Source organism: Arvicanthis niloticus, chromosome 12 (assembly GCF_011762505.2).
Source record: "Arvicanthis niloticus isolate mArvNil1 chromosome 12, mArvNil1.pat.X, whole genome shotgun sequence".
Taxonomy (NCBI): Eukaryota; Metazoa; Chordata; class Mammalia; order Rodentia; family Muridae; genus Arvicanthis; species Arvicanthis niloticus.
The window spans coordinates 21,889,913-21,904,476 of record NC_047669.1 but is presented as its reverse complement, the minus strand read 5'-3'; the positions used below and the strand labels follow the sequence as shown (position 1 = coordinate 21,904,476).

The window sequence follows — 14,564 nt, the reverse complement described above, 5'->3', positions numbered from 1 at the left end:
CAGGCAGTTCCAGTATGCAGCTAGAAATGAGACCCGCTGCACTGGCTCAAACAGGAGCTTCTCCACAGGAGCCCACCACCCCGAATTAGACATGCAACCCCTCATTTGGGTGCACTGTCCTTCTCCCCCACATCTTTCTCCATTGCACTTTAACCGTTCAATACACGGTAGTTCCCTCATAGCCACTCTTTTTGCCTTCCACCATTCAGTTGCCTACAGGCAACTGTGGTCTGAAACCATCCCATGTAAACCCTAGAAATAAACACTTTGTGGGTTCCGAATGGCGGGCCTTTCTGCGGAATTTGAGGAAATCTTGTTCCTTTCCACTCAGTCTCACCTGGGCCTGAATCATCTCTTTTGTCTAGCAATGAATCCACACTGTGTGCTGCTGGCCCAGCAGGAACCTAGTGGTTGTCTCATCTATCAGATCCACTGCTGTGACTATCACTTATTCACTTATTTCACTTTACAGTGGCTCCAAAGCTCAAGAATAGAGAGAGAGATACTGGCAGTGCCAAAGAGAAGCTGTAAATGTTCCTTTTAATTAAGGGAAAAGTTAAAGTTTATTGTAGTTTAGTGGGAACAGGGAGAACACTGCATAGTCAGGGTTCTAGACCATCTGCAGGACAGTCCCCTCTACTGGGGATCTGGGAAAGCAAGCTCCATGTATGAGGGGAACTACTGTACCTAACACTATGGCTGTGACTCTTTTCTTGTCTACCTCCTCTGACTGGAATGTGGGATCTGTGAGGAAGGAATTCTCACCACACTCACTGTTATATCCCAGTCTCTATAGAATTTGCAGCTGAAGGACTGACTGAACACAGGCTCTGTCTGCTTTGCCCTCAGCTTGACTCCCCACCCCCAAAACTGGGCAATAACCCCTACATCACAGGTGCCCATATTAGTTTAAAGGACTGCCATTACAAAGTTGCAGAAATGCCAGAGATGAATGCTCCTGTAGTTCTGGGACTGGAAGTCTGAAGTCAAGGCTCTGGTGGGGCTAGGGTCACACTCCGCCTGAGACCTGTGCTTCCTCTGGAGTGGCTGTTTATCTTTGACATTCCTAAGTCAGAGGCTGCGCTATTCAGGTCTTTTCCTTCTATCTGTGTTGTCACACAGCCCTTCCCTCCTCTCATAACGACACAAGTCACATGTCTATGACAAGTACGAGTGAACCTTAACCTATAGGCTCCGTGAAGCTCCTACTGTACAGCTTCTTATCTGTGGGGTTCTGCTCCAAATCCCTCAATGCACACCCACAGTCATGGGTAATACAGAGCTCTGCTTTCTCGTTCACATGGGCACATGTGATAAAGTTTAACATAAGACTTAGACATAGCAAGAGGTCAGTGATAAATGGTACAGTGTAACAACATACTGTAGCAAGAGGTATATAAATGTGTGTTCCTCTCTCTGTCTCTCTCTGTCTCTCTCTAAATTCCTTACTATGCTACTTAGCTTCCCTTTCCTTGTTGCATATGGCTGGCCCTAGATAGCCTAAACTGTGCAAAGCAACATTTTAGATACAGAGGTCGCATTTGTAAGCACTGGGGGTCAACACTTCAGTTTATCTTCTAGGGAGACACAGTTCAGGCCATAGCGACGCCTGATGCTGATTTATTGAAAGGAAGAGAATGCCCATGACTTGAGAGCAAGCAAGAGAACATATCCCAAGGCCTCCTTCTGCCTTATGGGCTCTCCTGGGATCACAGCATGCCACCTCAGAGAAGAGCCTGTGACGCTTGGGGTCTGTCCCCAGCAGCCCTCACAGAATCAGTGAGTGGGACACAGTTCTCAAGGCCAGAAGACTGTGTGGTTATCACCAGTGAAGCTTAGAAACCTGAGCTCTCTCCAGCTTCAGGGAGACTTCTCCGAGGCTCTCTCAGAGGGGAGGGCAGGTACTCACAGCCACCCTAGGAACCATGCTGAGCAGGACTTCTAACCTTGGTTGAGAGAATCTCATACAAGGTCTCCGGGGCCCCAGCTCTTACCCCCAAAACCTCTCTGGCCAATCTGTGGAAACTGCTACTTACATACACATCCACCCTGTGAGGGGCAAAGCCTATTCTCTGAGGTTTGTTGCTGCTGCTCCTGCTGTTGTTTTGTGGCAGGATTTTGCTTTATGACTATTCCTTATGGAGGCGCCTGTGTCTCATAAGGTCTCAACACAGACTACCTGCTCTGGGGTCTGAGTTTCCTGGCCATATCACTGACAATTCTAAAGCCTCTTTATAGCCCAGCACCACACCCAGACAAGCAGAAAGATGTTAGCTCACATGTTAGCTCATTTGAGAGTTCCTCTTGGCCACACTAGTGGGTCCTTAGAGTGGTTAGACACGGGGACCAGGCCCACATGAGAGCATCTATCCTCTATCACTACCTAGCTAGCCTGCCTTCTACAAGTGACCCCCCCCCCCCCCGCAGCCTTGCTCTGTCCACAGGCATTTCCTTATGCTTGTCCCCTCTTACTGTCAAGAGACCTATGACTTATGAGTTGTCAACATCTGGCCCAGCTCCTACACACAAGGCCACACCCTGAAGCACCACTGGGCACTTAGGACTGGGTGAGTGGGCTAGCAGGGCTAACAACTGTGCCTTGCTAGCCTGCCCAGTCAAGACAGAAGTAAAGAGTCTCAGCTCCCCTCTTAAGATGCTGACAGCACTGGATCCAGAAGCACCATGAGGTGGTCTCACTATGTATAGGCAGAAAGGGGCAGTGGCTAGGCCTGTGCAGGATGCCATTCTTTGTGTCCAACAGAGCTGTCCCCCACCACACCCACACTCGATCTTTTCCAAATAACCCATCCTGGAGAGGCATTTGGGTTCATGGTCTTGTCAGGTAAAGGAGGGCAATAAGTGACTCATATCCATTGGGGGCAGATGAGTTAGAATCAGAACTACCTGAGGCCCAGGCTGGAAAGGAAAGGGAAGGTGACCAAGGACAGGACACTATCGTGTACAATGGCATCAAGGGGAGAATCTACCCCATATGGCCACAGCCTCTTCACCCTGGCAGGGGCAGGAGACGTCAAAGAAAAGACAGGGTATCTCAAATCAAGGCTTATCCTGCAACCCACTTTGCTAGCTAGCTCTGGGGCCTCCTGAAGATTCCAGACCACCCACTACCCACATCCCACACACACAACAGAACCCAGTGGAATCTGTGGGCACTCTTTCAGGGATATGATAGGCTCAGGGAAATGCCTCTTAGAGGAGAGGTCCACAGAGGAGGCCGAACCAAGAGCCAGCAACCATCAACCAGATCTGTGTGAATTACTTTTCTTCTCTACCCTGCCTACATTTTCCAATTTCACTACAAAACATAATCCTTTATATAACAAAACATTTATGTTTGAAAGGCTAAGAGCAAATCACCCTTTTTTTTCTCTTAGAACCTGATTCTTACCCACTTCTCTTCACCACTTCTTCCTTGACTTAGCCCACTCAGAATAATCCCCATGTCTGAGTTCTTAGTAGGATCTCACCCACAGGTCACACCTATTTGAACTTGTCTCAGAAACACAACCGAGCATGCTCAGCCATCAGTGCCTCTCTCCGCTCTGTCTTCTCTTTCCTGGCTTGCCAGAACCTTAATTTTCAGAGCCCAGAGCTAAGACCTTGCTGATTGCTGGCTCTGTTTTCCGTTGGCCTTCATACTGTGTCCCAACACAAATGGGGGCCTTTAGTGAACCCCATGTAAGGAGAGGCTGAAGCCCTTGAACCCTTTAGCAGGTACTGTCAGGAAGGCTGGAGTAAGGAAACCTGTGTGGGTCCCCCTGTTCCCCCCCACCACCACCACCAAAATCATACCAGTTCATATGAACTAGCAGCCCCACTTCTGGGCATATACCCAGAACAAATTGAAAGCAGAGGTGTAAACAGTAACTGTTCACACACACAGTAACAGCATCACTTAAACCTGTAAAGGGTGGACACATCCCAGGAGGCATCAGATAGGCAGAATTCTATCTGCAAATAGAATATTACTCAGTCTGGACAAGGGAGAGAATCTTGACAAATGCTTCAACCAGTTTGGACTGTGAGAACTTTGGGCCAGGTGAGCTGAGCCAGTCATCAGAAGCACAAATTACAATTCTGTTTGATTCTACTTACATGAGATATCTAGAATAATCTAACTGATAAGGACAGAAAGAAGAAAGGTGGTTTCTGAAGCAGGGGTTGGGGACACAGGGACGTATTTAATGGCCACACAGTTTCAGTTTGGGAATCTGGATCTGGGGTGGCTGTCAACACTGGATATAGCTAACGCCACTTATCCTCACAAGGACAGATTTTAAACATGATAGATCTTACACTAGACCCATGCTTTAAAAGATTTATCATTTATTTATATGTGTATATATCTATGTGTGGGTATGTATGTGAGCGTGCAGTTGGCCATAGAGGCCAGAATAGAGTGCTGGGTTCCCTGGAGCTGAAGTTACAGGAAGTTGGGAGCTGCCATATGTAGGTGCTGGGAACCAGAGTCCAGTCTTCCATAAGAGAAGCAAGCTCTTGACAGCCGAGCCGTCTGTCTGGCCCCTTATGCTATACACATCTTAACACAACAGAACTGGCTGGCTCGCCAGGCCCAGTCATCTGCTCAGCTCTTACATTCCTTTGGGGACTGGACACTCCCTAATAGTGACCCTTTCATAGCAGCACCTGGCACACAGTAGGTTCTCAGTAAATGTTTACAAGGCAAAGACCATTCGCAATCATAATAAGGAATGGAGATGGGCACACTTCTAGCATCAGGGTTGAGATGCTCACAGTCCACATGTCACATGACTGAGGATGAGACTGGAGGTGGCACTTTCCACACTCTCCCCGAGAAGGCACACTCCACCCATGGGTATCTAAGCATCTCAGACATGGTCCATGATCATTATAATTCAGAACCACACCACACGGTGGCTGAGCCAGACGCTAGAGCAACCTGGGGAATGCAGCCATGTCCTTGAAGAAGACAAGAGAGAAGATAACCTTCAAGGGGGGAAGGGATCGGAAAGAGAGGGATTGGAGGAGGAGGAGGCATGGAGGCATCACCACAGCCCTTAAGTGTAGGGAGAAGTCATACTAAGTCATTTGAGGCCCAGCCTTGGCAGCCCCTGTACTGGACTCTTGCCAGAACCTCAGGGTCCGTGGCTACCAGGGAAGGAGTCAGTGAGGTGCAGATGCAGCAGTCTCATGTGAAACAGATAGGGACTGAAGCAAAGGCAAGCTACCTCAGAAATATACTTCCTAGGAAGGGTCCGCACCCCCTAGAGGTGGCAGCCTTCCACTCCTTCCTACAAGGAAGAGCCTCAAATGGCCCTAGCTCCTTCTATTACCTAACACCTTTAAAACCTAAGGAACTCTAGTGTGACTTAGAGGAGTCAGGAATGGGGTCACCCCTGACCACCATACAGAAGGTCCACCGTGGAATAATTCAGGAGTCCCTGGCATTCTCTGCCCCTTGACCTTTGGAGTGGTGGATTACCACCTGAGCTTGAAGCTAGCCTGGCAGTCTCCACAGCCATCAGAATAAATAGACTGCTAGGTAGGCTGGGGGTTGGGGGGCTTTCCAGGCATGTAATTTTAAAGGTCTCCATTTGGTACTGTGGTGGTTCGAATGAAAATGGGCCCCATAAGCCCATAGGGAGAGGCACAATTAGGAGGTATGGCCTTGTTGGAGGAAGTATGTCACTGGGAGGTGGGCTTGAGGTCTCAGATGCTTAAGCCAGGCCCACTGTCTTAATCTCTTCCTGCTGCCTGCCAGTATGGATGCAGAAGTCTCAGTACCTCTCCAGGACCAGTTTGCCTGTGTGCTGCCATGCCCCCCCCCCATCCCCCACTGTTGATAATTGACCGAACCTCTTAACCTGTAAGCCAACCCCAGTGAGATATTCCCTTATAAGAATTGCCTTGGTCATAGCATCTATTCACAGCAATAGAAACTCTAGCTAAAACAGGTACCTTACCTCAAGTCACTACCAGAGACAGCATGTTAATTAACTTCAAATCTAATCTCTCCAGAAACAGCAAGTGCCTTCAAGTATCTCCAGGGATGATGTCCCTTAGCTCCAAGCCATGCCCCCTGTCTCTAGTGCATCTTGAAGTACAGCTCATGACTCCACAGATGAGGGCAGAGGTAACACATACATTAAACAGATGAATGAACACACACACGTCCATCCCCAGGTTACACATGAGAAAGCAAAGCTCCAGTCAGGTGACCTACACACAATCTCACAGTTGACTGACGGGGCTAGCACATGTGCCACTCTGCTTCACGCAGACACTCCACAATGTGACCTCCTGGTAAGAGTGACCCAGGATGTCTGCATCTTTCTATTCTGTATCTGCTTCCTCTAGCCCAGAGCTTTTCAACCTGTAGGTCATGACCCCTATGGTGATCAAATGACCCTTTCACAAGGGTCACATAAGACCACTAGGAAAATACAGACAATTTACATTACTATTCATAACAGTAGCAAAATTGCAGTTATGAAGTAGCAACAGAAATCATTTTATGGTGGTGGTTGTGAGGGGGTGGTCACAACATGAGGAACTGCATTAAAAGGTTGCAGCATTAGAAAGGTTGAGAACCATCAGTTCTCAACCCTCTGAGGCCTGATGTCCGGGCAGGAATAGAAACCCTATCTGAGCTGCCAGCCACGGAGGCTGACACAGCCCATCTGTCAACACTCATCAGTCAGGAGAAGCATCTGGGATCTCATGCCACAGCCAGTGGTAGTGGTAGCCCAGGACTGAAGCAATCCAAGCTCCTTGGTCAGTTCCTTCTGGTAGCCCAGCAGCCGTATGTTAAGAGGTTGATTTACTTTCTTTGTGGCCTTGCTCTTGGTTGTGGCAGAGAGCAGCGTGCCATCACCCTCTCTAAATATTACAACTCCGCAGAGGATTGAAGAATGTGACTCATCACCCTTTCTTTCTCCAGCTAAGAACCCCAGGCCTTTCTCTGATTACGGGTGGAACAACAATCCACACAAAAAATAACAGCAACAATCATTGTCGCTCCTGACTGCTGAGCACAGGAACTGTTAAGTGCTGTCTCCCCATTGTTCCACAGACTCTTAAACCACAGTAAGCAGACACCGTTACTATTCCGTGAGCAGCAGATGAGGAAATGGAAGTTCAGAATGACTCTGTGCCTCGTTCACGCAGTCTGTACATAGCCAAGATTTTTAAACCCAGGACCCGGGCCTTGCCTCTGTACTCCATGGCTTCTCCCTGAGCCTGGCCCCCATATGTTTTTAACTATGATGTCCGCCATTACTACCCAATCTAAACTCCCACTCCAAATCTGGGGTGAGATTCGTGCCTCTCCCAAAGGCTGCATCCAGCCTAGGACCCAAAGAGAGGACCCCAGCAGGTCTGTATAACCGTGGAACCCTAATCTCTGGTGTGTGCCATAGATAATCTCCCTGAAGACTTAAGATTCAGTTCCCTTGAGTACCGCAGTGTCTTCATCTTTTACCTCCTCCCATCTCTTTGCTGATTGCTGCCATTGATCTGGCTTAACCTAGATAGAAACATCCACTGTGACAGGGGCCTGACTCGATACTGAGATAGCCCTGTGACTTTTCTCTTAATGACATGAAGTCACTGCAGGGTCTTTACAAGGGTACCTGATGCATGCATGGGGCATCCCTTGAGATTATCGCTGTGAACTGAGCAGGTGGGGTACCCCCTTGAGCAAACCTCTTTACTGTGGGACTGGGGCTATGGACCTGTGCCATGTTTCTCAGAACAGGTCCTTCCCCCCCCTCCCCCCAGATTATCTGTGTAGACATCAGTGGAAGCTACTGGAAGGTCTGATGATCTCAGAGCAGCTAAAAGAAAGCACCTTTGTTCCCTGCAGGGGACAATGTCAGGGTTGGTGAGAGTATGAAGATAGGATGAAGTCGAAGCTCAGGACCCAGCTCTGACATGTTGAGGCCACTTAAGAAACACCCCTGCCCACCAGAAACTCAAGCCTCTTGTTCCTGTCCTAACAGGCAGGGAAAGCTATTTCTCCCTGTGTCCCTAGATAGAGACCAGAGAGCATACGAGAGCCCAGGAGACCCTCAACCATGTGGGTGGATACACTCAGAATATACCACTATGCATACCAACACACACACACACACACACACACACACACACACACACACACACACACACACACACAGAGAGAGAGAGAGAGAGAGAGAGAGAGAGAGACAGACAGACAGACAGACAGACAGACAGACAGACAGACATCATCTCATCTCACTCCTCCCTCTCCTCTAGGTCTCTTTCCTCCCAAGGACTTTCAAGCTTCCTCTCAGAGACCTTGTCCAAAGGTCTACCTCAGTGTAGAAACATGAATTCAAAGTCAAAGGTCTGAAAGCTTTCTGGAGACAAGTGTTCCTGTTAGCTAGCTGTGGGCCACTGATAAAGAGTAAATCTCTGGTCCTTGGCTTCCTGGTCCCCTGCATAGCAGAGATGATAACATACCAACCTCTTACACCTGTGGGGACCAGGAGAATACAAGAAAACACTCAGGAAGTCACTGTTTCACACCCTAGGACAGACAGAGGGGTCAGCATGCCTTATTTCCTCACAAGGCTCATGCCCATCACATGGTAGCCTCCACTGCACCTCAGACAGGTGACCATCTGCCTGGGAGACCATGGTGGCTACTGGTCAGCTTGGCTCTGCCTGATAGGAAGCATGAATGGCTGAAGGGGAGCAGCAGGATTCCCCCCCCCCCCAAACAAAGCACAAATGTATGGTGCATCTATATTTCTCCTCAAAGCCTTGGCCTTTGGGTTTTGAAAGGTAGGTGGGAGGGTCCATAAACGCAGAACCATAGTCTCAGACTTCAGAGCACACCTGGAAGCTACCTGGTTCTGCTTGGGTTCCACATGCAAATCACAGTCTGTTCCCCCTTCATCCCTGTTGACAGCCATGGTGGGGGTAGTTTGCACAATCTAGTGGCTCCCTTGATGGAAAACAGCCCTGGCCTCCCAAGAGTCTCTTCACTCAACCTTTGAGGATTCAGGCCTTAGAAGATTTTGCCCAACTCTCCTGAAGCTCACAGTGGCTCCTCTTCTGGGCATATGGGACAATTAGAATTACCAGGCTCATTGGGAGCCATGGTGGATGAAGGCCACCTGTACCGCTTATGTCCCTGTGGAACTCACAAGCAGATTTTGCACTCTATTAACCTACATCTGTTTGCACATCCCTGCTGTCAGCGCCTTCTGGTTAGGGAGGCAGCCAGCACACAGTGGAGGCAAAGTGCACTTTGGAGCAGGAAGACTTTACTGTGATGGCTGGGGGATGGGGGGGAGGCAGCTATCGGCCCAGGTCTCAAACATCCAGATGTATCTAGAAATTAGGATCTAGAAATTAGAAATTATTGTTTGTGCCTCCTGCACATGGGCTTAGGGGGCAGGTAAGAGGCTGGTGACAAGGACTATAATGAGGAGGACACTGGGGTCCAAGGCTATGTGCTGTGTCTTTGTCAGGTGAGCGGTCCCCCAATAGCTGGCCCTCTTCTTTTCTCCCCTTCTTTCTCTATTCTCTCTTGCAATCATGCCACCTACTTCAGATTAAACAATGCTAACTTCCTACACAGACAAAGGGCAGGGCTGGCCTGTGCCACTGCACCAGACTACCCTGTTAGCCTGTGCCCCCTTTAAGGGGAAGAAGCGAGTCTGTCTCTCTTCAGGGTCCAGCTCTCCCACCCTGCCCTCACCCCTACCTCACATTGTCATGTTTCTGGATGTAAATCTTGTGGAACATCATATCCTCCTGCTTGGCGTTGATGTCTGCTTTCATCTCCATGGCAACATGACGGGGAAGGACAGACAGCAGGAGACGCTCCTGCAGAGGGAAGCAAATGAGTGTGTCATCATTGCATCCACATCTCTGCTGACTCCCCTCCATACCCATGCGCCTGCCTGCAGGACCCAGGAAGACCTCCCAGGCTCTCCCTAGACCCATAGAACCTGTATAAGGAGAGGGAACAGCTGGAGTCACACCCAAGGTCCTCTGGGATACCTCCTGGTCCATCACCTAGCTTGCCTCCATTCTGCTCTGACAAAGGTACTCCTGGGGGAGCCCTGAGTATACAGCAGCTTGGGTTAAAACCTTAAAAGCTTCTGTGGCTTGGCCACATTGCTATTGACAGCATTAGCTGGACTCATTCAACAAGTCAGGGATTTATGGCTGTCTACCATGTGCCAGGCAGCATTCTGGGTGTAAGAATCAGAGCCAGGAACCGACAGGCAGGCAGAGCTCCACTAGGGGCCATGACAGGCTACCTGCCCTGGGTAGGTAGAACTGCTGTCATCTGAGAGGACTTTGTGGAGTCCCAAGAGCAAGAGAGAAGAAAGTGAACTTTGAGGAATCAAGACAAGTTAAAGGCAGTTGGAAGAGAGGCAGGAGAGAATCACGGAGATGGGACATGGCCACGTTGTAGCAAGTCATGTCAGTTAGTTACAGAGTCTGGATTTCATTCAGTTCCTAAGTTTTCCTCCAAGGTCTGTTCTGCTCCAAGGCACGCCGCCAGTAGCTCTGTCTGAATGCCCCAGCCTTGGTTCAGGGCCAGACCTTCTGCCAGGCTCACAAGGCCTTTCATTCTGGTTGCCTGCAGTTGCCTCTCCTGCCCATCATTCTGCACTGATTTCTGGGTATCCCACCCACCAGGTAACCGAGACCTTCCTGCTTCAGTACCCTTTCTGGTTCCTCTTCCTCTGGGTGCCCAACGAAGCATCCCGTACTTCTGCCCTTAGAAGACTCTCGCCTCAGGGAGCAGATCCACTGTCCAGCCACCACCAGCCGCCAACCTTAATGTCACCTCCACTCATATCCAGCTCAGGGCACACTGGTTTCCAGATGCCTACCTCACCTCCCACTGGGGTGACATCACACACACCTCCTGTAAGACGCCCCCTCCCACTCCTGCTTTCCCTTGCCTCTGCAGAGGACACTTCTATCCTCCTGCCTCTGTAGAAACTGCTTACGTATCTAGAACGTTCCTCTGGTATTCATTCCTTTCCTCTTGGCCCCAGGCCAAGCCCTAGCATTCAGCACCGAGCCAGGAAGAGCTCTTGAATGTGTCCTTTCCCTTCTGTGTCCTGGTTCACTGCTTCAGTGACATGCGCACCTGTCTCTGGGATACATGCAGTACCACTCTGGCTCAACACCTTCCTTTTAGCCCTCCTTGCCGCCTGTACAGCTTAAATCTCTCCAAAACATGTTGCTACAGCAGCCCCTTGCTTAACGCCACATCAAGCGGGATTCTGGGCCAGCTAAACTCACCCTTCCTTAGTCTTCACTACAGCTCCTAACCCTGCCTTCCCTCCTGGGCCTACTCTTTTCCTGGCATGCTCTTTGGCTCTGGCCTGGCTACAGGACCAGCCCATGCCCCAGCCTGGCCTTACCATCTTTTCTCTGAGTCCTCCCTGACTCTTCAACTTTTCTCCTGGTACCTATGAATTGACACCTATGTTCTACCCCCAATATAATAACCATTAGGGCTTTCTCCAGCTTTGGGAGCTCTTCTTGTCTTTGTGCACAAGTTCCTGAACTGGAACCAGCATCTTTATATGCTGCAGGCCATCTTCTTGCTCTGGATGCCTGTTCCAAGGTACCAGCATCCCCATCCAACTCTGGGTCTTCTTTTATAGAACCTCTGATTCTTTGGTATGTCAATAGCCTTTTTAGCTATGCCCACCTTAGGCAGGTCTAAGAGGCCTCCTTGGGGGCAGGAGATGTGTCTTATCCAGTGCCACAGCCCTGGGTCTTGTGTCCTGTTGTTAAGAATATAGCTGTCTGAGGTATGTTTGGTCTCCCAGGCATCGGTGTACACATCACTGAAGGCCATCTCACGTGTACTAAAGTCTCCATAAACAGTTGCTGGTGAGAGAGACAGGCTCTATGAGCAGTTTGTGTGGCATGAAACAGCTGGAGTTAAATATGCTGGAGACTGCCATATATCGGTATACTTTTACCCTGAGGGCTATTGGTACGAGTAGAGAGAGAAACAATGCTGAGTGCCCTCATGATGTAGAATTTAGGAGCTGAGGTGAGAACCCCCCAAGACAAGTTGCTGGCTCTGATCAGCTGAAAGTAAGGTGACTCGTCCAGTTCTTGACCCTAAACATGATGTGGCGCAAAGTTTCTTCCCTAAATCCCTATGAACTTTAGTGGCAGGAACAGCCTGGCCAGAACCCGAGCAAGTAGAGGGATGGGCTGTGAAATGATCATCATCTGGACTGCTGACATGGCTCACGCCTGTAATCCCAGCACCCGGAGACTGAAGGAGAGCGGAAGAGTTCAGCTCAGTCTGCACTACACAGGGAGACCTTGCCTCAAAAAAAAAAAAAAAAAAAAAAACCAAAACCAGATGAGAATTATCCTTGGGGGGAGATGATGTCCAGAGTGACCACGTACAACAGAAGTGAAGGAAGGTGTTTCATTCTCAGGGTACAAGCACTGGAGCAAATAACAGGGAGAAGATGAGGCTCTTGAGGAAGGTGGGACTTAGGGGCGAGCGGGTGCATGTGGAAAGGGAGGAAAGCCTATCAGGGCAATGGGAAGACTCAAGGGATACTGCTGAGCAGAGCTTCCTTCAAGAAGCCCAGGGAGGGCTGAGTGAATAGAGACTGGGGCAGGTCTAGGGCCGTGTGTAATTCAGTTGGAGGGTGCCTGTGTAGTAGCCACGAAGCCCTGAGTTTGATCCCAGCACTGTAGAATCTCGACATCGGCAAGGAGAACAGAAGCTCAAAGTCATCGTTGCCTACACACAAGGTTGAAAGCTAGCCTCGGGTATCTACGCGTGTGTCTCCAAAGTGGCGAGGCATGAACAAGGACACTCAGACATCAGAATGGTCAATGTCCATTGGGCACCTGGCAAAACACCAGAGCCACAGAGGCAGGGCTAGAGAGGACAGGCAGGGACAGGGGGCCCTGGACAGTTCATGGTCATCTGGATGTCAGCAATGATGCCATTGTAACCATCTAGCACGCTTCCCCACCAGACAGAGACACCCATACTTCAGTGAGCAAAGCAGCCACAGGGTGGACTTCTCTGCTGCCCTGGCCATTGTCTTCCTGTCTCCAGCTCAAAGAGAGACAGTGCTTATGTCTGCCACAGGAGCCTCTGCCAGTGTTTACTGGTCTACAGGAACTTCCAGTGTCATGCCTGGTCCAAGTGTGTGGAGACTTATCACTGCCCTCTTGGGGATACCAGCCACTACCCTCAGTCTCCTGTCAGGAGGTACCATAGCTTTACACTGTTTTGGAGGGGGAAGCAGGGAGAGATGACCATCTGTCTGTGTTACATGCAGGAAAGGGGGCAGTGGTGACCCAACCGAACCTCCTCCCTTAGAGCAGAAACAGCTAGAACCTTGTTGTCAACCTGAGTTCCCACCCCATCTTATTCTGGAGAAATTCTGAGTGTTTTCTCTTGCCACAAAGCTGTGGCCTTGTCAACGGTCAGCCTCTCTGGTCAAGTAACATCTCAGGAGAGACAGGACAATTTTTCTTCTCTGAAGTAGCCAAACCCAGAGCTGGATAGAGAAGAAAAGCTGAGCTGAGGCCCTCAAGGGCTCACCCTGCTTGCCGCTCTCTTTCATCCCCTGGGTAAATGCTTCTGTGCAGATGGAAATGCTGTCTGTTCTCTCATCTTCAACACATGGGGGGGACCAGGGTAGGGAAAGGCTTTTGTTGCTTGACCACAGGGCCACATAAGGAGACCACAGACAAGGGACAGGATTCTAGGGAACCACAGAGTTGGGCTCCCTGCAGGAAATACTGCTAGGAGGAGAGACTGGGCAGAGGGATGAGCATGGCCTTGGGGGACAGGCAGATCACAAGCCAGCCGCTTGTCTGCAGCAGGCCTTGGCTGACACCCAGGCCTCCTGGCTGCTCTTCACTCACCTGTTGCTGGTTCTCCCGCTGTGAGTGGAGCCGAGCCTGGATACATTCCCGGGTCTCCTGGAAGGCCTGTCTCTGGGAGACCTCAGCTGGGTAGTGAGTGCACACCCCCACAATGTTGGTGCAGGAGAAGATGAGGACATTGGAGACAAGCTGCAGAGGGAGAAGACAAGCACATGACACTCAAGAACACAGTAGGCATGAACACTGGAGTCCTGCATGACCCTGGTCCTCCAGACCCCAAAGTACAGAGCCCCGAGTCCATATCTTAGCAAGTTCACACCTAACCACTAACAAACACACACCAAGGTGGTTAACAGAAGACTAGAAGGAGTCAAACTTAATCATCCATATTTTCTAATATTTTCAAAGATCTTAGCTTGGTTGGCCTGTGACAGAGGCATAGCATCATAGGACCTAAGTTCCTGAATAATCATATCAAATATGCCAGAGATACCTCAAATTAAAATTTCCTTGGTATAGCACAAAGGGCCTCTGATTTATTACTCTAAAAATTGGCTCTCATGAGTCCAGGCAACAGGACCATAATAACCCCTCTGGGGGATGAAACTGGCCAGTGGGGATGAGAGGAGGCTCAATTCCTTCTTCCCCAGCCTTCCATTCTCTGTAGCAGCCAAAGGTTTCTG

The 14,564-nt window shown here is 49.8% G+C and overlaps 1 protein-coding gene across 1 annotated transcript in view; it reads right to left on the bottom strand.

The window, feature by feature from the left end:
- Positions 1–14,564, bottom strand: part of Adcy5 (adenylate cyclase 5) — a 146,827-nt gene that overhangs the window by 39,908 nt on the left and 92,355 nt on the right. The window contains exons 2-3 of the mRNA XM_034515086.2: positions 13,921–14,070; positions 9,737–9,858 (exon numbers count right to left, since the gene is read on the bottom strand). Of these exons, the coding sequence (XP_034370977.1) occupies positions 9,737–9,858; positions 13,921–14,070 (272 nt within the window). The remainder of the gene's footprint in view (positions 1–9,736; positions 9,859–13,920; positions 14,071–14,564) is intronic.